General features: G+C 53.1%; 10 protein-coding genes across 10 annotated transcripts; 5 read left to right on the top strand and 5 right to left on the bottom strand.

The window, feature by feature from the left end:
- Positions 1-236: 236 nt before the first annotated feature.
- Positions 237-1,939, top strand: BO80DRAFT_358278 (putative prenylcysteine lyase; the record flags this gene model as incomplete). The annotated part of the gene is made up of 2 exons (XM_025715875.1): positions 237-396; positions 444-1,939. The coding sequence occupies 2 exons, from the start codon at positions 237-239 to the stop codon at positions 1,937-1,939; spliced, it is 1,656 nt and encodes a 551-aa protein (XP_025574209.1).
- A 126-nt stretch (positions 1,940-2,065) lies between these two features.
- Positions 2,066-4,022, bottom strand: BO80DRAFT_384659 (glycine hydroxymethyltransferase SHM2). Its single transcript, XM_025716959.1, has 4 exons — positions 3,971-4,022; positions 3,861-3,911; positions 3,431-3,795; positions 2,066-3,378 (listed from the first exon to the last, which is right to left on the bottom strand). Exons 1-4 carry the CDS (start codon positions 4,004-4,006, stop codon positions 2,415-2,417), a joined length of 1,416 nt encoding a protein of 471 aa, XP_025574208.1. The 5' UTR covers positions 4,007-4,022; the 3' UTR covers positions 2,066-2,414.
- Positions 4,023-5,316: 1,294 nt separating this feature from the next.
- On the bottom strand, positions 5,317-5,940 carry BO80DRAFT_358448 (RNA polymerase II mediator complex middle subunit MED9; the record flags this gene model as incomplete). Its single annotated transcript, XM_025715883.1, has 1 exon — positions 5,317-5,940. The coding sequence occupies one exon, from the start codon at positions 5,938-5,940 to the stop codon at positions 5,317-5,319; it is 624 nt and encodes a 207-aa protein (XP_025574207.1).
- Positions 5,941-6,436: 496 nt separating this feature from the next.
- Positions 6,437-8,261, top strand: BO80DRAFT_494573 (2,3-bisphosphoglycerate-independent phosphoglycerate mutase; the record flags this gene model as incomplete). The annotated part of the gene is made up of 4 exons (XM_025723885.1): positions 6,437-6,467; positions 6,527-7,264; positions 7,316-7,898; positions 7,962-8,261. The coding sequence occupies 4 exons, from the start codon at positions 6,437-6,439 to the stop codon at positions 8,170-8,172; spliced, it is 1,563 nt and encodes a 520-aa protein (XP_025574206.1). The 3' UTR covers positions 8,173-8,261.
- A 48-nt stretch (positions 8,262-8,309) lies between these two features.
- On the bottom strand, positions 8,310-9,371 carry BO80DRAFT_426255 (tubulin-binding prefolding complex subunit YKE2). The gene is made up of 4 exons (XM_025719715.1): positions 9,261-9,371; positions 8,950-9,145; positions 8,830-8,890; positions 8,310-8,772 (listed from the first exon to the last, which is right to left on the bottom strand). The coding sequence occupies exons 1-4, from the start codon at positions 9,319-9,321 to the stop codon at positions 8,725-8,727; spliced, it is 366 nt and encodes a 121-aa protein (XP_025574205.1). The 5' UTR covers positions 9,322-9,371; the 3' UTR covers positions 8,310-8,724.
- Positions 9,372-9,458: 87 nt separating this feature from the next.
- BO80DRAFT_384647 (AAA family ATPase VPS4) lies at positions 9,459-11,676 on the top strand. Its single transcript, XM_025716958.1, has 4 exons — positions 9,459-10,034; positions 10,110-10,442; positions 10,496-10,946; positions 10,997-11,676. The coding sequence occupies exons 1-4, from the start codon at positions 9,736-9,738 to the stop codon at positions 11,216-11,218; spliced, it is 1,305 nt and encodes a 434-aa protein (XP_025574204.1). The 5' UTR covers positions 9,459-9,735; the 3' UTR covers positions 11,219-11,676.
- BO80DRAFT_409653 (putative spindle-pole body protein (Pcp1)) lies at positions 11,667-16,214 on the bottom strand. Its single transcript, XM_025717891.1, has 3 exons — positions 15,225-16,214; positions 12,327-15,172; positions 11,667-12,269 (listed from the first exon to the last, which is right to left on the bottom strand). Exons 1-3 carry the CDS (start codon positions 15,813-15,815, stop codon positions 12,038-12,040), a joined length of 3,669 nt encoding a protein of 1,222 aa, XP_025574203.1. The 5' UTR covers positions 15,816-16,214; the 3' UTR covers positions 11,667-12,037.
- BO80DRAFT_477354 (putative regulatory factor Sgt1) lies at positions 16,190-18,394 on the top strand (the record flags this gene model as incomplete). The annotated part of the gene is made up of 3 exons (XM_025723257.1): positions 16,190-16,454; positions 16,508-16,707; positions 16,758-18,394. 3 exons carry the CDS (start codon positions 16,190-16,192, stop codon positions 18,105-18,107), a joined length of 1,815 nt encoding a protein of 604 aa, XP_025574202.1. The 3' UTR covers positions 18,108-18,394.
- An 808-nt stretch (positions 18,395-19,202) lies between these two features.
- On the top strand, positions 19,203-20,612 carry BO80DRAFT_118508 (AMMECR1 domain-containing protein). The gene is made up of 2 exons (XM_025713470.1): positions 19,203-19,824; positions 19,907-20,612. The coding sequence occupies exons 1-2, from the start codon at positions 19,313-19,315 to the stop codon at positions 20,364-20,366; spliced, it is 972 nt and encodes a 323-aa protein (XP_025574201.1). The 5' UTR covers positions 19,203-19,312; the 3' UTR covers positions 20,367-20,612.
- BO80DRAFT_426250 (serine/threonine-protein kinase) lies at positions 20,576-22,799 on the bottom strand. Its single transcript, XM_025719714.1, has 5 exons — positions 22,538-22,799; positions 22,136-22,431; positions 21,953-22,043; positions 21,555-21,885; positions 20,576-21,489 (listed from the first exon to the last, which is right to left on the bottom strand). The coding sequence occupies exons 2-5, from the start codon at positions 22,313-22,315 to the stop codon at positions 20,898-20,900; spliced, it is 1,194 nt and encodes a 397-aa protein (XP_025574200.1). The 5' UTR covers positions 22,316-22,431; positions 22,538-22,799; the 3' UTR covers positions 20,576-20,897.
- Positions 22,800-22,802: the final 3 nt, after the last annotated feature.

The following is a 22,802-nucleotide window of genomic DNA, read 5'->3' as shown; positions in this document are numbered from 1 at the left end:
CGATACGAGGGTCTCTCACAGTCTCTCATCCATCGGCACCTCTTCTCTCCTAGACATCCTCTCCTCGCTCAATTCTAGACCTTTATCAGCTCAGCCATCTACGTAAGAGGCAATCGAGCAATGGTGTCTTTGCATTGAACCTTCATAGCATGAGCAAGCAGCAGTTTCGAGTTCCTGCATCTGTCGATAGGATCACCCACTAGCGCTGATAACTGAAAAGCAAACAAACATCATCCATGGATCTCTTTCCTAGCTCCAAGTACCTTTTGTCATCGCTTCGTGTCCATGTAGTGTATTATCTGATACTCTTGTGCTTCTTCCCTCTCAACAATGCCGCCGAACAGCATCCTCTGAGCTCCGGAGCGATCACGCCACCCAAGAGGGTCGCGATAATCGGTGAGACACCCCTCCGGTCTTAGGACTCAAGATTAACCTCTTGAAAGGAGCTGGAGCTGCAGGGTCCAGCACGGCGTATTCACTGCGCAAGTATGCAGATGCGTTGCAGCTACCCGTCAACATCACCGTCTTCGAACGCTCTTCCCATGTCGGCGGTCGCTCAACCACAGTCAATGTTCTCGACAACCCAGCAACTCCAGTCGAGCTCGGGGCATCGATCTTCGTAAAAGTCAACCACCACCTTGTTAACGCATCCAGAGAACTTGGCCTTCACGTTAGCGGCGCCAACCGTGCCCGACCCCAAGAAACAGAAGACACGCTCGGCGTCTGGGACGGGGAGCAGTTTGTATTTGTGCTGAAGGAGGCCTCTACCTGGTGGAATGTTGCCAAGCTGATTTGGAGGTACGGATGGTCACCAGTCCGAACCTATCGCCTGATGAAATCAACCGTCAACAAGTTTCTCCAACTCTACGACGAGCCCATGTTCCCCTTCCAATCCCTCACTTTGGCTACGGAAGCAGTGGGGCTGCTGAACACAACCGCTGTCTCTGGAGAGAATTTCCTTGAGAAGAACCTCATATCAGCAGACTTCTCTCGTGAAGTCATCCAAGCAAGCACTCGTGTCAACTACGGACAGAACCTGGGTCTAATCCACGGCCTCGAGACAATGGTCTGCATGGCAACCGAGGGTGCAATGTCCGTTGAAGGAGGAAACTGGCTCATCTTTGATGGAATGCTCAAATCCTCCCATGCTGACATTCGTCTAAACCACACAGTTACATCAATCGACTGGAATGCCAACGGCCCCTCAACGCTAACCTTCAACAAAGATAACAAGCCAGAAGAGACGCTCGAGTTTGACGAGGTCGTCGTCGCCGGTCCCTGGCAATTCTCCGATATCACCGTCACTCCGCCCCTTGAGAAGACCCCTGATGAGATCCCATTTGTAACACTTCACGTTACCCTCTTCTCCTCGCCCCATCGCCTTTCACCCAAACGGTTTGGCCTAACCGAGCCTGACGCCCACGCTCCAGAGACCATTCTCACCACACTGCCTCGCGGGACCGACCTAGGCCAAAACGAAGCAGGCGTTGGACCAGCCGGCTTCTGGAGCATCAGTACGCTTCGGACGGTCATTGCTCCAGACTCCCCTGAAGGAACGCACTATGTCTACAAGGTCTTCTCCCCGGAACGGCTCACCGCCGAGTTCATACAATCTATTCTCGGCCTCGAACACGAGCAGACACCCAACCGTAACGCCACCATTGGCGATCTGTCCAAGTGTGATGTAAGCTGGTTCCACGAGAAAATCTGGCGTCCGTACCCATTCGTCTACCCTCGAGTCACGTTCGAAGACCCGCTTCTTGCCCCTCACATCTGGTACACGGGCGGGATTGAGAGCTTCATTTCGACAATGGAAACAAGCGCCTTGATGGGCAGGAATGTAGCTGCATTGATGTCTCAAGACTGGCAGGCCCAGAATGAGAATCGGAAGGAGAGCTCGGCGCATTCGTTCCATGGCAAGGAGAGAATTGAACTGTGAACGGAGGGGTGGAAAATGTGCGGGTCTACCCTTCGGAGCATAATAGTCATGGCATGATGACATGGTATACGGATATAATTAATAGGGTATAACACATTGTCTAAATTGTTACGAGGGAACATCCAACCACAATATATACAATTACAAGGCACTGTCTCAGGAATTATTATCTTTCTATTTTAGTTCATAGTACCTATAGGTAGGTAACAGACAACCAGGCATAAGCCTCATGCAACCACGAACTTTTCCTGCCCTGTTGAAGAAGTGTTGAAGAAGCCCATCCCAGTGCTATTGTTCATTCACATGCTCATGCATATCCATATCCCATGACCCGCGTAAGGTTGAAAAAGCAGACCTGTATAAACCCCTTAGAACGCACCGACCGGCAATCCTTTTTTGCACGCAATGATGTTGAACTCGTGATCAAAAATACAAACAAAAAGACGAAACAATGTTATGGTATCATATTGAAAATTTAGACGGGGAGAGGGAAGGTGCTGGCCCACTCAGCAACCTCCTTGCGGAGGGCGAGGATCTCAGAGACAGTCTCCGAGGCGACCTTGGCCTTGAAGTCCTTGAGCTTGTTGGCCTCCTTGGGGAGCTCGCTCTGGACCTTCTTGCAGAGGTCGATGGACTGGTCGATGTAGCGGGCAATGCGCTTGAAGTCCTCCTCACCCATACCACGGGTGGTCATGGCGGGGGCACCAATACGGATACCGCAGGGGGTCAGAGCAGACTTGTCACCGGGGATGGAGTTCTTGTTGCAAGCAATGTTGATCTGCTCGAGGACAGCCTCGACACGAGCGCCGTCCAAGCTCTTGGGGCGAAGGTCGACGAGGACCATGTGGCTGTCAGTGCCGTCGGAGACGAGCTTGTGGCCGAGAGCCTTGAACTCGTTCTCGAGGGCCTTGGCGTTCTTGATGACCTGCTCCTGGTACTGCTTGAACTCGGGGGAAGCAGCCTGCTTGAGGGCAACGGCAAGAGCGGTGATGGTGTGGTTGTGGGGACCACCCTGGTGACCAGGGAAGACGGAGAAGTTGATGGGGTTCTCAAGGTCATACAGGATGTCCTTGCCAGTCTTGGGGTCGGTGCTGCGGACACCCTTGCGGAAGAAGATCATGGCACCACGGGGACCACGGAGGGACTTGTGGGTGGTGGTGGTGACAACGTCGGCGTACTCGAAGGGGGAGGGGATGACACCGGCAGCAATCAGACCGGAGATGTGAGCCATGTCGACAATGAGGTAGGCGCCAACCTTGTCAGCGATCTTACGCATACGAGCGTAGTCGATCAGGCGGCAGTAGGCAGAGGTACCAGCAACCAAGCACTTGGGGCGGTACAGCTCAGCGTTGGCCTCCAGGGTATCGTAGTCAATGATGCCGGTCTCGAGGTTGACACGGTAGGGGAGGGTCTCGAAGTAAGTAGAGACAGCGGAGATCCTGCTTGAGTCAGCTATGTTTCTAAGCTATGGATCAGACCAAAGCAGCTTACTTCTTGGCGGGAGTCTGGTAACCGTGGCTCAGATGGCCACCGTGAGGAAGGTCAAGACCCATGAGGCGGTCATGAGGGCGCATGAGGGCCTGGTAGACCTGCAGGTTGGCAGGGCTACCACTGAGGCACTGCACGTTGACACCCCACTTGGCGGGGTCCAGGTTGAAGGCCTTGAGGGCACGAGCCTGGCAGGTAAGCTCAACGGCATCGATGTGCTGGTTGCCACCGTAGTAGCGAGCACCGGGGTAACCCTCGGAGTACTTGTTGCACATGGGGGAGCCCAAGGCATCGAAGACAGCGTGGGAGGTGAAGTTCTCCGAAGCGATCAGGACGATGGATTCACGCTGACGTTGGATTTCCTTCTCCTGTAGAGGGGGTTAGAATTATACTGCCAGTGACCGAGAAATCATGAGCATTGTGCTGAACGTACCATGATCTGGGCGATCTCAGGATCGCTGTCCACGAGGGACACCTCCATTTGCTGAACCGATGAGTCAGTGGTGAATGCAAGAAACCTGTGCGACGGAGCAGTAGACTTACGTTCCGGTGGGCGGGGGAGAGAGCGTAGGTGGCCATTGTGAGAGTGTATGAGGGGGATGTGGGAGGAGGAAAGAAGGAGGGGAATGAAGTTGAGGATAAAAAAAAGAAGCAGGGGAGGGAGAAGAGAGGAAAGAAGGAGGGATTAAGAGGGAAAAGCTAGGGATAAAGTGGGGGAGGGAAAAGATTGCCTCAGGACGGAATGGCAAAGCAGAACCCCGCTGGGACAGGACTAGTCCCCGACTGAGTTTGGCGGCGGTCACGGGGAATGCCCGCCTTGACCGCTTCGGGGCCCGGGGGACGACATCGGAGCCCACCGGCTCGGGGAAATACTTTTACTTAGTGGTGTCTATTACTCACACCCTGATAATTGATCCCCAGCAGGATCATGGCTGCTCACCCATTACGCAAATCATGTCTCACGGAAAGATGAAACAATCCCAGATTACTCACTATACGGTGGCTGAGGGAAGATGAAAAAGTCAATTCAGCTGGCTTACCAGAGCCACTCCGATTGGTGGTCTGCTGATCAGAAATGGCACCCATGAACATGAACCAGACGTTGCTCTCCCACCGGCTCTTCCAGCTTAGAGTTCTTCTGCCTACGGAAAAATCTTTAAAAACCGTGTAAGCTAAATACGCGTCTGAGGTTGTTCGAGCTTATAGATCCTCGTTGTCCCAGGCGAAAAGATATTGTACTCAGTCAAAAAGAGTCCTGTACGAGCAACTGCTTCAATGATCAATGAGTCATCGCATCCACTTCACTAGGACTTAGTAGCTTCTAGATCGCAGATCCATATCATCAACCTGGAATCAGTCAGCCCCACCATGGCTACCTCAACAGCAAATGCAGCTCCCAAGACGCCGCATCTCGCATTGGGGACCGTGGTGGCTCTGGAGGGGGTCAGAGCGAACCCGCCCTGAAGGATTCCGCTTGAACGACAGAGAAATGTCCGATTCATCTCTTCTGGGCAAGCCATAACCTATGGCACTGATCTCATGGTAATAATCCCAGCAAGACAATTCCTGTAAGAGCAGCAGTGTGTCGGATTTATTCCCCCTCAATGAGATCCCAGGCGTTGACTACATGGCCATCTGCAACCTGAGTAAAGACGAGCTGGGCGAAGCCAGTGGCTTCTCAACTGGTCTCGTGTGTGAGGATTTGTCCCTCTAGACTCCATCCCCGACAAGAACCTCCATGTTATTCCGTTCGAATCTGATGTGGTTTGCGCCTTTCAGGATTGCGGCGTAAAGGGCTACGTTAAGATCCTTTTCATGAACTCAACGTGCTCGGCGAGCAATTCACACCAACAGTCGCATGCACATCACATCTTTTGCCGTCCACACCCTCAAGGTCCCTGAGATCTTGTCTTCCTTGCACTTTCGGGGCTTGCCCTTTTGCCAAAGTCGGAGATGACTGATTTGAGCTTTGCAATCCGATCCTCAAGTTCCCTTATTTCCTCCTCTTGCTCAGCAACCGATCGGTCCACATCTGGCAAGCTTTCCACCACTGTATGCGCTTTTTGGATTCGGATCTTGATCGAGCTGACCTCTGTCGGAAGGTCTTTGATATTAAGCGGTGGAGGAGCGTTCGAGCCCAAGGCGGCGATTTCAGCGCTGGCCGCAACGGGGCCTGGACCGGCCGGAGGGACTGTTGCAAGCACCACGGTGTTGTTGTTCTCGGTTCCGGACGAAAGGGGTTGCTGTTGCGCTTGACCTGGCGCGCTGGTAGGGGCTGCAGCTCCGTTGGGGTCATCGGCAGACCTCACGCCATTCGAGACACCGGCAGCATTTGTTGGCGGTGACAGGAGTCGGAGAAGGAGGCCATGCAATGGCGGGACAATATCAAATGTCTGCGGAGAAGGGAAAGGGACGGCTTGGGGGGCTGCGGGCGCGTCCTTCACCATAGGCGTCTCGGGCGCGGCGGATGGTTTTGGTAAGGGAGTGGCAGCCGTGGGGGACCTGGACGCCATTGCGAAACTGCAGACGGGAGTGGAAGAGGGTAGTAGGGAGGGTGGGACAATCACTTCGATCGGGCCACTGGGTAATTGTTTAGGGAAGATCCGGGGGGAAACGGACGAGAACGGGAAGGGCAGAAAAGAAGGGTGACGTCGGGCGGAGCGAAAGAAAACAAGTCCCAAAGCGTCACCGGGAAAAAAAGCAGCAAACCGACCAAACCGAGCAAAGGCAACCGGAGCCCCTCCCCCTCCCCCAAAGCCCACCGCGAGTGTCTTCACCGGCCAGCCTTTTCGTTCTCCACCTGTCAGTCTTCTACTACGGCCTGGTCGTCTTCTCTCTTTTCTCTCTTTCTCTTCCTTTCTCTCCATCCATCGTCTGTTTATTCGTAATCTCCCATCCTTGGTGAGTCCTATCCGTTCCCTTTTGGCTTGTATATATATAGTTGGACTACTTGCGGCCCCGCAATTGACCTGCTAACCGGCTGTCCAACAAACGCAGTATCTTGCAACAATGACCAAGGTCGACCAGAAAGTCGTTCTCAGTAAGCCACACCCATCAATGCTTCCACCTGCTCACTTTTACTGATCTCCTTTTGTCTAGTCGTCATCGATGGCTGGGGTGTCGCGGGCCCTAACTCCCGCGCTGACGGTGATGCCATCGCTGCCGCCGAGACCCCCTACATGTCCGGCTTTGCCGAAGCCAACTCGAAGACCGCTCAGGGCTACACTGAACTCGATGCCTCGTCGCTCGCTGTTGGACTGCCGGAGGGTCTCATGGGAAACAGTGAGGTCGGCCACTTGAACATCGGTGCCGGTCGTGTCGTCTGGCAGGACAGTGTTCGCATTGACCAGACCCTCAAGAAGGGCGAGATGGGCAAGGTCGACAGCATTGTCGCATCTTTCAAGCGTGCCAAGGAGGGCAATGGCCGTCTGCACCTTCTGGGTCTGGTCTCCGACGGTGGTGTCCACTCCAACATCACCCACCTGGTCGGTCTGCTGAAGGTCGCCAAGGAGATGGAGATCCCTCAGGTCTTCATCCACTTTTTCGGTGATGGCCGTGATACCGAACCCAAGAGTGCTACCAAGTACATGCAGCAACTGCTCGACCACACCAAGGAAATTGGCATTGGTGAGATCGCCACCGTTGTCGGACGTTACTGGGCCATGGACCGTGACAAGCGCTGGGACCGGGTTGAGATCGCCATGAAGGGTATCGTTACCGGAGAGGGCGAGGAGAGCTCTGACCCCGTCAAGACCATCAACGAACGCTATGAGAACAAGGAGACCGACGAGTTCCTGAAGCCCATCATTGTTGGTGGCAAGGACAGGCGTGTGCAGGGTATGTTGTCCCCGTCTCTTTTCTTTTGAAAGTGGTTACTTACCAGAATAGATGACGACACCCTCTTCTTCTTCAACTACCGTTCCGACCGTGTTCGTGAGATCACTCAACTCCTGGGTGACTACGACCGCTCCCCCAAGGCCGACTTCCCTTACCCCAAGAACATCCACATCACTACCATGACCCAGTACAAGACCGACTACACCTTCCCCGTTGCCTTCCCCCCTCAGCACATGGGTAACGTGCTCGCCGAGTGGCTGGGCAAGAAGGAGGTTAAGCAGTGCCACGTTGCTGAGACTGAAAAGTACGCCCACGTCACTTTCTTCTTCAACGGTGGTATCGAGAAGCAGTTCCCCGGCGAAGTCCGCGATATGATCCCATCCCCCAAGGTCGCCACCTACGACCTGGACCCTAAGATGAGCGCTGCGGCTGTGGGCGACAAGACGGCCGAGCGCATTGCCGAGAACAACTTCGAGTTCGTCATGAACAACTTCGCCCCCCCTGACATGGTTGGCCACACTGGTGTCTACGAGGCTGCCATCCAGGGTGTTGCTGCCACAGACAAGGCAATTGGCGTCATCTACGAGGCCTGCAAGAAGCACGGCTACACTTTGTTCATCACCGCTGACCACGGGTAAGTTCAACTCCTAACTTGATCATGCACGGGGGCGCTCGCTAACATTGTTTCTTTTTACAGAAACGCCGAGGAGATGCTTACTGAGAAGGGCACCCCCAAGACCTCCCACACCACCAACAAGGTTCCTTTCGTTATGGCCAACGCCCCCGAGGGCTGGAGCCTCAAGAAGGAGGAGGGTGTTCTCGGAGATGTTGCTCCCACTGTTCTGGCTGCCATGGGCATCGAGCAGCCCGAGGAGATGTCCGGACGCAGTCTTTTGGTCAAGGCATAGATTTAGCGTATAGAGTAGATGTCATGCGTTGTCTGGATACGGTTCCATTTATGAAGAAATGAATAATTACGCTGTGTATAGTGGGGTGGTTTTGAAGCGATATAGAACATATTAGTTTAGTCGATGGTTCCAATTTCATATAATAGGGCACTTATGGTGTCAGAGCTCTTTCAGAGCTATTGTATTCAATGGTATTTCGATCGTCACATTGTAGGGACCATGCTAGGTCATCAGACAGTCCAAGTAACTACGCAAGGTCCGTAAAGTCATCTGAATGTTCGCGACAGTCAGCCACTAGTAAGGGTACCTCAAGCCTCCTAACCCTGTTGCGTTGGTCTATCGCACAAAGTAGCACCGCCACTGGTGAGCCCTTCTCGGTGACTCTTTTCGTATGACCTCCAAGGTGACGTCTATCATCGCCTAGGACCCATCGGGCACGTTCGCTGTGTTTAACTTCACTGGCACCTAGTACATCTTCCAGGTGATCCTAGCTCGAGGAAAGATAGGCACCGTCATTCACAAATATACTGGTGTGGGATAATGTGTCTATGTTCAAGCAGAAGCCGCCGCTTGCTGGAGCTGACTCTGGAACTGGACGATCTGATCAAACGGTCAAAGTGGAATCCCACGGTACTTCAGTTGATGGCTTCATCTCACCTCACTGCGCTTGCTATCAGCCTTGTCCTGATTCTCCTGGATCTGCCCCTCAATCCGCTTGCTACACATGACATCAGCTGTTGCTCCCCTTTAACACTCAAGAGGGGAACATATGCGCACATCTCCTTCTCAATGAACTCGAGACGCCCCTTGACGGCCATCAGGGCCTCGTTCTTGTCTTGCTTCAACAGAACCGGTCCGATCAGCTTGTAGATGTTCGCTTCATCATCCAGGGAATCGAATTCCTTCTGCACGCCCAGGTTTTCCTGCTGCTGCGATTCCAGCTTCTGGCGCGCTTCGACAAGGCCATCGAGCTCTGATAGAACATACGTCAGTACTTAGGTGCTTCCATGGTGCGCATAGTGCCGAGCTAGGTAGGTCGATGATGCTGCAGCTCGCATGGGACTGTTGTCAAACTCAAAACCACATACCAGTCTGCAACGCCTGAAACTCCTCAGTAAGAGCCTGCATCTGCTTCTGTGCGTCCGCCATGGTGCCGTGGGATTGGGGGAGGTGATGCCGTGGTCGTCGGGGAAATGGACTATCGGAGGGGCAAAATGGAGCGGAGCGGCAGAAAACCAAAGACGGTAAACAAGGCCGCCGCCCGCCTTTGGTGCCTCTCGGCCTTCCCCATTCCCATTCCTCCCCATTCAAGTCTCGCGCCAGTCTAGAAAGCCGAATTTCCCTTCGAAAGAGCCTCGCTTCGCTGAATTGTCTTGCTGCATTGTGTTGCGACCGCCGAGTCTTACCCTCCGCACCCGAGCCTACTCCCCACGCCCCAGACGACCCTGGCATATCCGTCCGTCGTCATTCGCTCCCCGCCTTGATCCTCATTCTTGCCTTCGTACCCTGCATCCGTGCGTCCTGTCCTGGCGATCGGTCCGTGACGAGTCAAACCCTGCCATCATGAGCAATACCGACTTCCTGGGGAGGGCGATTGACACGGTCAAGAAGGCCATCGAGCATGACAATGAGGGCGAGTACGAGAAGGCTTATCAGCTGTACTACTCCTCACTGGAGTTGTTCATGCTTGCCCTCAAATGGGAGAAGAATCCCAAGTCCAAGGAGATGATCCGCGCAAAGGCGGGCGAGTATATGGATCGCGCGGAGAAACTCAAGAATCATTTAGCCTCTCTCGATAATCGAAAAAAGCCCAGTGCGGTTGGCGCTAATGGCAAGGTGGCGCAGGGAAGTGGAAAGGGAGGGTAGGTTGCCGATCTGCTTATCTTGCAATTGCTTGTCGAGAAATGGCATTGTGTACTGATGTTTTGGTGATGTAGGAATCAGGAAGATGATGGTGAGGATGCCGAATCCAAGAAGCTACGATCCGCCCTTGCTGGGGCTATCTTGTCGGACAAACCCAACGTGCAGTGGGAGGATGTCGCCGGTCTGGAGAGCGCAAAGGAGGCATTGAAAGAAGCGGTCATTCTACCCATCAAGTTCCCACACCTTTTTACGGGGAAACGTCAACCGTGGAAGGGTATCTTGCTGTATGGACCTCCGGGTACCGGAAAGTCATATCTCGCCAAGGCCGTTGCGACGGAAGCAAACAGCACATTCTTCAGTGTTAGCAGTAGTGACTTGGTGTCGAAGTGGATGGGTGAGAGTGAAAGGTACTCCTTGCTATGCTTATCGGCATGGGTTTCCAGAGCTAACATATCTGCAGGCTCGTGAAACAGCTCTTCAACATGGCTCGAGAAAACAAGCCGGCAATTATCTTCATTGATGAAGTCGATGCCCTCTGCGGCCCTCGTGGAGAGGGTGAATCGGAGGCATCTCGTCGTATCAAGACGGAGCTTCTCGTGCAGATGGACGGTGTTGGCAAAGACTCAAAGGGCGTTCTCATCCTCGGCGCAACAAACATTCCTTGGCAGCTGGATGCCGCCATTCGTCGCCGATTCCAACGGAGAGTCCACATCAGTCTCCCCGATATCAACGCACGAATGAAGATGTTCATGTTGGCAGTCGGCTCGACACCGTGCGAATTGACACAAGCCGACTACCGAACCCTGGCAGAGATGAGCGAAGGCTACTCCGGCAGCGATATCAGCATTGCTGTCCAGGACGCACTAATGCAACCAATTCGCAAGATCCAAACAGCAACACACTACAAGAAGGTGAGCCGCCCATACCTCACGCCTGAAGAAACTTTGCCTAACCAGACCAGGTCATCTTGGAGGGTGTCGAAAAATTGACCCCCTGCTCGCCGGGTGACGAGGGCGCCATGGAAATGACATGGACGGCTGTTGAAGCCGAACAACTCCTGGAGCCCCCACTCATTCTGAAGGACTTCATCAAGGCTGTCCGCAACTCCCGCCCAACCGTCAGCCAAGAAGATCTGCAACGGAACTCGGAATGGACCAAGGAATTCGGCAGCGAGGGTGCCTAAACAGCCCTACTAGAAAGAGACCCCTACACCTCGCCACGAATCAGAACACCAACCCGAACCCACAACCCAATAGAGTCAAGCTACAGCTAAACCTGAACCTCATGATCTCATCTTGGTTGGTCTCAGCCTATGACCGGCTGTCGAATTGGACGAACGAAAGGAACGACCCCGCGCTGCTTCTACTTCTACTTCTTCTTCTTCTTGCAATCTATACATACATACACCCCCTACTCCCTCCCACTCATCTACACTTTCCTCCTCTTCCCTTCTTTCTCTCTCTCCCTCCCCCTTTCACCCTCACCCCGGTGTCAGGAACGTTATCATTATGCGGCAAGGCGAGGCGTTACAAGTTTCTGTTTACTACATGACCTGGTGTGAATGTCAGTTGAATTTAATTTACTACCTCTAGAGTTTTGTATGTATGACGGATGCGTATCTATAGCATTGGATCTTTACTGCAGGTGAATGACGTAACAGAACTAATACAGCAGAGCAATAGAACCAAAACTAACGCCAACACGTAGACACAGACATATCTCATTAACCCATTCAATCTAACCATCCAAGCCATAACACGGATAAAGGTATGTGTGTGTGTGAGGGATCAGACTCCCATGACTCGACTACATAAGCAAGTAGTAGTAGGTACAGTACCAACACTCCATCTGATCCAACCCGAGGACAACGCCCAAAGACTTTCCATCAAAACGCCGGGGAATCTTCTTAACAAACCCAAAAGGAAATGCAAGATCATTGAAAGGTAAAGGAGCCTCCAACAGCCCAGAGAGGGAGAGGGCTCAATATAAGAGTCTAGATGGATCAGTTCTTACTGTGCGAAGCGTCTCTCCGCTTCATCACTTCATTCTTTGCTCGTCTCAGACCCTCGCCAAGTTTCTTGGTCTTCTTCCACTCTTGGGACATTCGCTGCATTCGGACGATGGCTTTCACCATGGAGACGGCGGTCTTGAGCTTCGCTTGGGGGGTGCGGAGCTTGTTGCGATCACGGGGTTTGACGCCCATGTCGGTGATCATGCGCAGGTCCGCTTCGTTGCTGTTGAGAAAATGTTAGTGAAATGTGTTGAGAATAGAAATGAGGAGGGCAACAAACCAAGCAACTCGGACACGCTCGCCCAGTTCCATTAAGCCCTTACTCCAAGCAAGGTCACGGCGGAATTTCTCCTCGCGCTTCATTCGCGCACGAAGCCAGATGATCTCCTTGCCTAGACCCAGAATTTCCTTTTCGTGCCTGGTCTTGTTGTTCTCTGTTCTGGCCCCCATCTTCTCGACAAGATGATCATACCGTTCTTGGAGAGCTTCGAGCTCCTTGAGTGCTGACTCAGCCTTCCTTGCACAGAATGAACGCTCGTCGCGGATCCTGCGCATTTGGGCCTTCAGCTCGCTCATTCGGGCATCTCGTTCAGATACCTTAAGTGCCAGGGATTCCGCCTCAAGGGTGGATGATTTGAGTAGCTCGTGAAGGTCTCGCTGATCTTCTTCTCTCATCGCGGCTCGCTCAAGATCCCGGTTCTTCGATTTTACTTCCTGTAGCGTCCGGTGTGCGTCGGACAGCTGCTTCCGCAAGCTCCGGAGCTCATCATGGAGTTTGTTAGAGGGGGATGATGAGGGGGAGCGGGATTCGTATTTGGTCATCATGGCATCGTGTAGTTCTCTCTCTAGTTCGGCGATCCGTGCCTTGGAGGTGCGGACGGACGACTTCTGGTCGGCTTCGCGCTGAAGCAACGCCTTCTCGCGCTTCCGCGCCTCGTCTAAGCTATGACGGAGCACTGAAAGATCTGCGGTCGAGTGCTCGATCTCGGTATGTGGCTGCTGATGGAGAAGGGTTTCGAGCTCCTGTATACGTCTTTCGAGGCGTTGAATCTTGCTCTTGGACAATGCCAGCTCGCGATCTCTTCCACCTGAAGATGTATGTAGTTTATCTTGTAGCTGATCAATCTCGGCCGACAGACGATTTTCTTCCAGGGTAGCCCGCTCGATCTCGGTGCTGAGTTGCTTCTCAAGGGTCTCCTTTGCTTCCAGCAGAGATGACTTGTCGTCCTTGAGCCGCCTGACCTCACCTTCGAGCCGCAGGGCAGATTTACGGAGCTCAACCTTCTCCTTGTCGAACCGCGTCGTGTCGTCAACTTGGTTTTGCATTTGATCAAGTTGGGCTTGAAGCTCGTCACGTTCAGCCTCAATCTCAGCAGCAGACGTCCGTAGATCGTGCAATTCAACATGGGCATTAGCAAGCTGGTCACGGAGTCTCTGCTTCTCCGTGATAAGCTTCTGAATTTGACCGTCGTGTTCGGCGGATCCCTTTTGCGTTCGACCCTTGGTGTATTCTTGTTCCTCCTCCAAGCTCGATTGTAAGACGACCAGCTCATCCTCCAGAGCCTGGATTTTTTCTCTCTGAGCCGCTTCGGAGCGTCTGACAAGCCTCAAATCTTCCTTCAGGGAGAGGACCTCATTCCGCTGCTCATCGATAATCTCCCGCTTCGAGGTCAGATCATCGTTCAATTCTTTGACCTGCCGGCTTAGAACAGCCTCCGAGTTGAAGTGTCGTGTTTTTTCGCTATCAATGACCTCTTGTAATTTCATCTCCTTGCCTGACAGAGTATGTTCTACTTGTTCAAGTTTCTCAATGGTGCGCTTGAACCCAGCTGCTTGGTCTTCCGCTCTGTCCTTCTGGAGTTGTAGGGCACGTCTGGTGCTCTCCCACCTGTCTTGCTCGAGAGCGAATTGGCCCTCCTTGTCTTCGATTTCGTGATGGAGAGATTCAATCTCTTCCTGCAGTCTCTCGAGCTCTTCCTTATAGTGAGAACGAACCGTATTTGCACTATCGAGGGCATGGTGCTTTTCTTCCTCGATTGTCTGCTGCAGCTCCTTAATCTTGGACTGTGCCCTGGCCAGCTCGTGCTGTAGACCACCAGACTCATCCGTCAGCGCATGGTGCCGGGTCTGCAAAAGTTCTTTCTCGTCGGCTTTGCGTTGGACTTCATCAAGCGCTTCCTGTAACTGGGCGGATGTCTTCTCATATTCCTGTCGAGCCAGATCTCGCTCACGTCGTGCTTGGGCAACATCGTCGAGGAGCTTTCGCTCCCTCTCCTCCATTTTGTGCTGAGATTCCTGGTGTCGCTCCTCCAGCCGGCTTTCGTCACGAGATCGTGCCTCGAGATCTTTCTTCAACGCACTGTTCTCTTGCTGGAGCTCACGAAGTTCTTCCTCCAGCTTCGTGGCTTTTTCTTCTAGCTGACGAGTCAGTCCACTGGTACTGATAGACTTGTTCGCCATCTCATCGTGCAACTCCTGGAGATCTTTTTGAGCCTGATCCTTCTCCATTATCGCATGGCCTGCGGCGTCCCTCGCTTCTCTTGCGTCCGACTTGGCCTGATCAAGCGACTCTTGTAGCTCTTCCATTTGTTCCTTCGCACGTTGCAATTCTGATTCCAGCTCAGTGAGTGCATCGCGTTCTTTGCCGTCCCGGTCCTTCAGCTCCTCGATCTCCTCGTCGCGTTCCTCGAGGGACCGATCGCGCTCCCTCACTGATGCCTCGAGGTCTTCGATTTCGTCTCGAAGTTTCTCAATCTTTTGCGATTGACTGTCCTTGGCGTCTCTCAATTCCTCCTGGAGCTCCCGGATCTGATTGTCTCTCGCATCCATTTCATCCCGCATCAAGTCCATCTCCCGCTGTATGGTATCATCGGTCGGTCTTCCTCGCGTTTTCTCCCTGAGCTCTTGGAATTGTATGCGATAGGATTCGAGGTCGCGTTCGGCCTGCTGGAGGCTCTTCTTGTAGCGTGAGATGTCGCGTTGCATCGTCAATTTTGAAACCTTTAGCTCCGTATTCTCCTTAAGCGCTGCTTGATTGTAGGCGGGGCCGGCTTTCTCGAGTTGCTCCTGCAAGAAGTGAATCTTCAATTTAAGACCAAAGTTATCCTTGTCCAATTGATCGATCATCTACTGTCGTCAGCAACCTTTTGTGAACCACACCACATGAAGAGAATAATACCTTCTCTTGTTCCTTCAAAGTCATATTATTGCCCTCGTTGAGAACACCGCCACTCCTGGATAACCCTGGAAGTGGCGTACTCTGCACACTGCTGCTTGCAACCTGCGGGACAGGGGTGGGTTGATCATCCGTTGCATCCTCCTCATCAATATCGGTCATTTCCATCGCCGGCAAACCCGGCGTGTTGCCATTGCTCAGATAACTCCTCCCTATATGCCCCGGGGTCTTCGGTCCGCGCGTCGTAGACATGTTTTTCAAGAAGTTATTCTTCGTTGCACTCCTCATGAGTGGCGTGAATTCGCCTTTTGCAAGTGCTGCCGTGGGAAGTTGATGTCGACTATTTAACGCGCTCCTCGTCGATTTAGGACCGGACCCAGCACGCGGCGTGTTGATCTTGAAACTCCCAGAAGTACGCCTTCGACCCTCACCAAACCCCTTGAGAACGTCATCATCCTTGGATGGCGTAGCAAATGAGTTTTCCACCGAGTCGAGGGCCGTCAAGTTGGGTCGTCCCACGCTGCGATAGCCGGTCAGGTAAGTCGCGTTTCCGTCAATTTCGGTGCGCGGCGTGTCGATGTACGGGTACGCCATGGTCGCCAAGGGATACGGGAGTCAGTGAATTGGGGACTGGCAAAAGCGTTCTGGGGGAAGGTGCGAAGGCCATTCAACGGGTGACCATCGCCGACAACGCCACAGAGAAATGGGGGGACGCGGCGGAAGGTACTTTAAGGTAGTATCCGATGCGATGCGATACGGGCTGGGACGTGTTTTGGGCGGTGAGACGGCAAGCCCTCGTTCTTGTTGACATCTAGCCCAATTCAGCCTAGCATCGAGTCACGGGGCTGGGGCCAAGCCGCCGCCGCGTCTCGTCCGTATGAAGTCATGCCGCAATTTATTTTTCTTTTTTGCGCGGGCAGCCAACCCACCATCAGTCTGAACGCTTGCTTGCTGTCGAATTTCACATGATGGCGCCCATGTCGGAGGAGGACCTTGAGTGGTTCAAGTCCACTTTTCGCCCCATTCCCAAGCCGGAGCTCCCCGACGATAGCGTCGATTATTCTCTCTACTATATCCCTTCCAGCCCCGCCCCCGCCATTGTCGATGAAGTCGCAGAAACGCGGGCACGATTGGTAGATGTGCAACGCACTTCTGCGGAACTGGTGAAGGATCTGCTGAAGGACTATATCTGGCAGCGTGAAAGCTTTCGGCTGGAGATCACCAAAGACGATGGTGCGGAGCTCACCCCATACCATTGGTCGTTTGGGTCACTGATCGATGCCTAGGAGTCACCTCGTTGCATGGACGCACCAACTTCGGAGATTCGATCGAGGACGAATGGGTGATCGTGTACCTGTTGCGCGAGTTGACCAAGAAGCACAATAATATTTGGGCGAAAGCTGTCGACGGGGATGGCCAGTTCCTGCTCGTGGAGGCTGCCGCCACGTTACCAGCTTGGTTGGAACCTGATGTAGCAGACAACAGGGTCAGTCCGAATATCATCGGTATATACCTTGTCCACTAACATTGCTTCAGGTGTGGATCAATCAAGGCCAACTGGTCATTATTAAGCCGAAGGGGGATAAGAAAGATCGAGTGACGGAGAAAATATCACTATCGGAGGCAAGGAAGATCATCGCGGAGGAGCCTGGACGCCTTATGCGTTCCACCATGATCCAGGAGGAGGCGTTCTATCGCTTGCGCAATTATCCGAAACAAATCAACGAAAACCTTCATTCTGCGCTCGTGACCATCCCCCGCAAAGTCGCTTTTCTGCTCCACCAGAAGCCAGCCTACATCTCCGCCGCTGTCGAAGCCTTTTACCTACGAGACCCTATTGCACTGCGACCACTTCGAACGAAGGACACCGACAACTTCATCTTCAAGCCTGAGGATTTTGTCACCGTGAGCGTCCGCTTCACTCGGGTCGGATATGCACAACTTAAGAGTCAGGATTTCCCGATTCCGAAGTCATGGAACGATAAATTACCCTCAACAGACGATCAGAAGGTATATGATCGGGCGGAGATGGGCATGAAGCTGGCTTGCGGATTTGAGATGCTTCTCACAGATCCTCAGAATCAAGACAAGGCAGCCGTCAGAGAAATGAATCTCATTCTGGAAGACCTGGACACCGGTGATGAACAACTGCCTACAGACCAGGACATAGAAACCTGGGATAAGCGCGAAGATGACGAGAAGTGGTTGGACATAAGCTTCGAGGATTTGGATCGGGAACTCAAGGGGAAAGGAAAAGGCAAAGATGGCGAACCCCTCGTTGAGGGGGCCTTTGGGGATGCGAACGCGCAAGAGAACCTGCAGCGTATCGTGGCTCAATTCGAGAAATTCTTGAACGATGACTCGGCCGGTTTCGAGGGAGCGGAATTCATTGACGACTATGAATCGGACACGGACGAGGAGGATATGAGCAGCGACGGTGAGGATAAAGAGGCCTCTTTCGATGAAGAGGAGCTCTCCAGGATGATGAAAGAGATGATGGGAATGCCTTCCGAGGCCGGTCTTCAGGGACCGTCTCGCCCTTCAGCGTCGCGTAGTCGAGTGGAGGAATTGGATAGCGAATCCGAGGATGACACGGAGCAGATCCAGGAGCTGTCGAAGCAAATGGAGGCGGAGTTGAAAGGCACGGGTGTTCTCGATCTCAATCGCAAGCCTAAGGCATTTGGTGACAAGCAGGCTTTAGGCGATGGAAAGTCGGGCGAAGAGGAGGACGGGGATATGCCTGAGCTTGAGGAGGAAGACATTGACATCAATTTCGCGAAAAATCTTCTCGAGAGTCTTCAGGGGCAGGCTGGTACCGCAGGCCCAGCCGGAAACATGCTTTCAATGATGAACTTGTCCATGCCCAAGGACGATCGCCACCGATGATGCTAACTATGGTGATGTTGTTTGCAGCACTACCTCAACTTGGCAGGCAATAGACTTGTTCTGCGCACACAGCAGATTACAAGTACTCAATGGCATGGCATGGCACGGGAGCCAGATTATTGGACATCACCTGCGTCGGCCAACAGCGTCTTTTTGCCACTTTTGCGTGACTGTATCAAGTGCTATAGTTCACCGCGTCCAGGCGCCAAGAATGCACGCTCTCCTGCGAAGAGCCAAGTTAGGCTCGTTTGCTTGCCGAATACTGGGTCACATCACTTCCGATCAGAATGAGAAAGATAAGTGACTCTGGAGACTAATAGCGAGAGTCTAAAGCAACCATGCCGGGTCTTGTGGCGTAACTGGCAGCTTCCGATGTAGCACTCTGCTGTATGTCGAGCCGATGGAATAAAGTTACGGATAATCCCGGGGACAACCTTCCCTTGAATTATCTGCCAGTACCAGATCCAATATTCAAGACAGGACCTTCTGCAATTCTCCTATGACGTCATGTGAAATAGGGGGAAGAGGCTCGATTTGATGTCTTGATAGCAAGCTGTGAGCTTCCTGCCAGCTGCTATTCCCGAAGCCCAAGCGGCGATTGAGAAACGGACTTCTCATACCAGGTAGATATAGATGTCCGGCGCAGGCTCTCATTGGCGGGGATATGGTTCACATGCAACACGCCAAACGGGTTAGACTTTATGAGGCTCCTGGTTCTGGATGCGAACTGTTTTGAACTTGATGTCATAACAGATTGCGGGAGGGGGCTGAGGCACCAGTCACTGATTGTTGGTTCATCATGAAGTCTAATGAATCTCCGCGATAATCCCGATACGGGATTTGCAGGCGCATCACGTGGCCGGCCTTTATCGCCGCCTGGCCCCCCTCGGGGCTTCTTCTCCCCTCTTCTTCCCCTCGTTGCCCCTCTCCTGCCTTCCGCGGACTGCCAGGCTCTGGACTGTATGCTGCGGGCTTCTTTGGTCATTCCCTGGTCCAACTCTGCTCAATTTCACCCTGGACCTGCTGCAAGTAGCCTTCTAGCCCAGCAGCAGCCGTGTTGTTGCCTGGTGACCGAATCACCTGGCTGGCACAAGCAGACACGCCTTTGCACAGTCTAATACCTCACCATCGCTGCCTTGACACCCAACTTCCTAGAGATTTGGCAACCTGATCCTCTCCGAGTCATCGTACACATATTAATCGAGATGGCCACTCCAGCTCAATGCTACTACTGTTTCGAGACCCTGGCTGCCTCTTATAAGCGCAGTGAACCCATCAGCCTTGCGTCTGCCGAAGAGCTTTGGGAACGCCATGAACAGTATAAAAAGCTCGCCGCGTTGGACGAGGAGGGCGATCCTCAATTTGTAGAAGACGACGAAATAACCGGAGGACCCGCTGGGAACAACAGTCGCTCTCAGAAAATCAAAGTCCCCGGGGTCAGCCGACTCCAGTCTGGCTCAAGCTCGTCTACAACACCCTCTATCACCTCCGCCAACTCATCGCAGTCGATCCTATCGAGCTCCACCACGGTCACAACACCCAGCTCCCTGTCAGCACAGTCTGACACGGCAAGCCGCAAGCCGAGAGAAGAGAAATACCCCCTGTTCGTTACATGGAACACGGTCTCGAAGCACGGCCACAAATCACTCCGCGGATGCATTGGCACCTTTGAGGCGCAAGAACTGGCTGAGGGCCTAAAGTCCTACGCTCTCACATCGTACGTATCCCCTCACTTTTCACAAGAACGGGCCTTCCATACATACACCTTGGTAAGGCTCGCGCGTGCTAACCGCCCACAGCGCATTTGATGATACTCGGTTCTCCCCGATCCCCGAGTCTCTTCTCCCCTCTCTCTCATGCTCATTGACCCTCCTCGGGTCCTTCGAGCCATGTACCAACGCCATGGACTGGATCCTCGGAGTGCATGGTCTCCGCATCTCCTTCATCCACCGCGGGAGACGTTACGGAGCCACCTATCTCCCCGACGTCGCCGTAGAGCAGGGCTGGACCAAAGAAGAGACCGTCATTAGCCTGATGCACAAAGCAGGCTGGGACGGGCCGAGCGAGAGCATGGCGAGACGGTTCCTGCGAGGCAGCAACAGTACCAGCCAGTCTACCACCAAGCCATGGGAGCAAGTCTCCGACTTTCGGGCTGTCAAATACCAGGGCCTCAAAGCCAGCAGCAGTTACGAGGACTGGCAAGCATGGCGCCAGTGGGTTCTCTCGTTGGATGACGGGAGCGAACAGCTCCTGAGTTGATTCGCCATCGACGAAACTAATTGAACGAGCTACTTCATGATATGATGGCGTCAATGAGATGGATGATGGCGTTTGCTTCTCTTTTTTCTTTTCTTCTCGGTTGGCTATTACATACACGGGACACATCTACTACATATATCGATTTAACATACATGATCTATGTAGGTCTCATCACTCCTCTAATGAACATTATCTAGCCATCCGGCCTACATACCACCTCTGGAATTCATCTTACCTCCCAAAATAATACATACTGAACATAATCTGTAGAACACTGATTTTTATGATAGAATTGGACCCAATATCGATTCCCATGTTAAGTAACTAAGTAAAGTAGAGTATAATATGACGGAAGAATGCTGTAACGAACCAAGACCGAAATTTTTCCAAGAGAACCAGAATGTCATCCCCATCAAGGGTAAGTGAGGGAAGCGAGAGAAAATATAGACTAAGAAGCGAGTGACAGCCGAGGGAAGGAGAAGAAGGTATCAAGTCCACTGAAAGAAACAGATAGTGGCATTGATAATGATCTTATTTCCTCACGGTCCGACTCCACAACCCAGCGACCATTTCCTGGACTTTCCGCTCTTGAGCGCGAATCTGCTCTTCCGTCTGACCACGGGCGTTGGAACGGCCGTCGATCTCCATGTGTCCGTCGTGGTCGCGACGTTCTTCGATGACGTCGTTGCCGTTGACTCGTTCCGGCTTCGGGTCGACGCTCATCATCCCGTCCATCATCAGGCCGCCACCTTCGCGAAGCTTGTTGATGGCGCGCACAGTGTCGATGGCCTTGTGGAGGGTGCGACGAGCGTTGAAGTTCTTCTTGACAGTGGGGAGGAGATCTGCGCCGGAGCCGAGTTTGTCGGCGGAAGTGTCGTAGGGCGGGTTGACCCAGGCGTGTTGAAGGGCCTCGTGGGCCGTCATGCGAGCGTTAGGGTCGATGGTTAGGCACCGCTTGATAAAGTCCCGTGCGTCGGGGGAAACGCCGCGCCAGTACTCAATAGGGGTAAAGGAGTAGTCTGCTGCAAGGATGGCCTGCATCTCTTCCAGGTTAGACTCGCGGTCGAAGGGGGTGTAACCGCATAGCAAGAAGTAGGTGATAACACCGATGGCCCAGATGTCTCTGCAGAATAGTTAGGTATAAGTCTCAGATTTGCACCAAAAAAATAAGATGAAAAAGCAACGTACACTGGTTTTCCGTGACCGCTCTTCTTAAAGATCTCGGGGGCCATGTATCCTGGCGTGCCGCACGTCGTGGTAAGGACGTGGAACTGCTCCTCATCCATGATTCTGGACAAACCAAAGTCCGCAATCAGAAGATCCGCATTGTCCTCTGGAGTGCGGAATAGAAGGTTCTCCGGCTTCAAATCCCGATGCACGATTCCATGGTCGTGCAAGTACGCCACGGCAGACAGAATCGCACGGATGAGGTCCGCAGCGTCGGATTCGTAGTAGCTGCCTTTACGGCAAATTCGATCGAAAAGCTCACCACCAAGCGCAAGGTCGGTGACCAGATACACTGTCAAAATGCAGATGGTTGGTCCTGTTTCGCAAGTCTGCTCATGTCCGTAGCAAGGGGCACGTACAGTTGTTCATTGTTTCAAAGTAATCGACCAGGGTCAAGATGTTTTGGTGACCCATAGACACCTTTTTCAGCACCGCGATCTCATTCCGGACCTATCAATATACCAACATTCCTTATCATTAGCCCTCCTGCGTTATGTCTGGATGATCGCCAACCGGGCTGATTGGCTTGGGTGGAGATATACCATGTGCTCACGCCCTGCCATCAGGCGCTTGTTGATCACCTTCGCTGCATAGTACCGGCCTGTGTCGATGTGCACGCATTCCTTGACGACCGAGTAGGAGCCGGCTCCTAGGGTCTTTCCGGTCTTGTATCGGCAGGGCTGGACCTTGGGTCGCTGGCCTGCTTGCGGTTGTGACGCCATTTTGCAATGATCAGAGAAGTAGATAATAGGGCGGAGAGAGGAGGTAGAAAAGGAGTAAGGGAGTGACGGTTGATGCTCGTATGGACGGACAGGGGTGGTTTGGTGAAAGCCTGCGTCTGGCGGCCCCGCGGTCAGCAGATGGATAAAGAAGATGGCGGATCTTAATCACGCCGGGCCCAATCAGAAATCACTTGAGCGCATGCAGAAAGCTTGCGGACTCACCAGTATTTAAAACGAGCAAGGGTGATAGACAGGATGGGGACCGTCGTCCTGTCGCAATCGGACGATGTGGTGGAGTCCGACTGCGGGGTTTGCGGTGGACTCGCCGGAGGGACGCTGCCTGGAGGGGACCGGACCAGCAGCGATGAATGCTATAACCGTAGGATGCCGAACAGAATGGGAAATTTGTCCCTGCGCTGCTCTCTGAAGGTGGAAGTCGCTGGAGGGATGGATCGGCAGAAGTGATAGATCGTTTGTTGGCTGACAG

This window comes from Aspergillus ibericus (genome assembly GCF_003184845.1).
Source record: "Aspergillus ibericus CBS 121593 unplaced genomic scaffold BO80scaffold_26, whole genome shotgun sequence".
Lineage (NCBI taxonomy): Eukaryota > Fungi > Ascomycota > Eurotiomycetes > Eurotiales > Aspergillaceae > Aspergillus > Aspergillus ibericus.
Note: the sequence above shows the minus strand (reverse complement) of the source record. Positions and strands in the feature narration are given on the sequence as shown.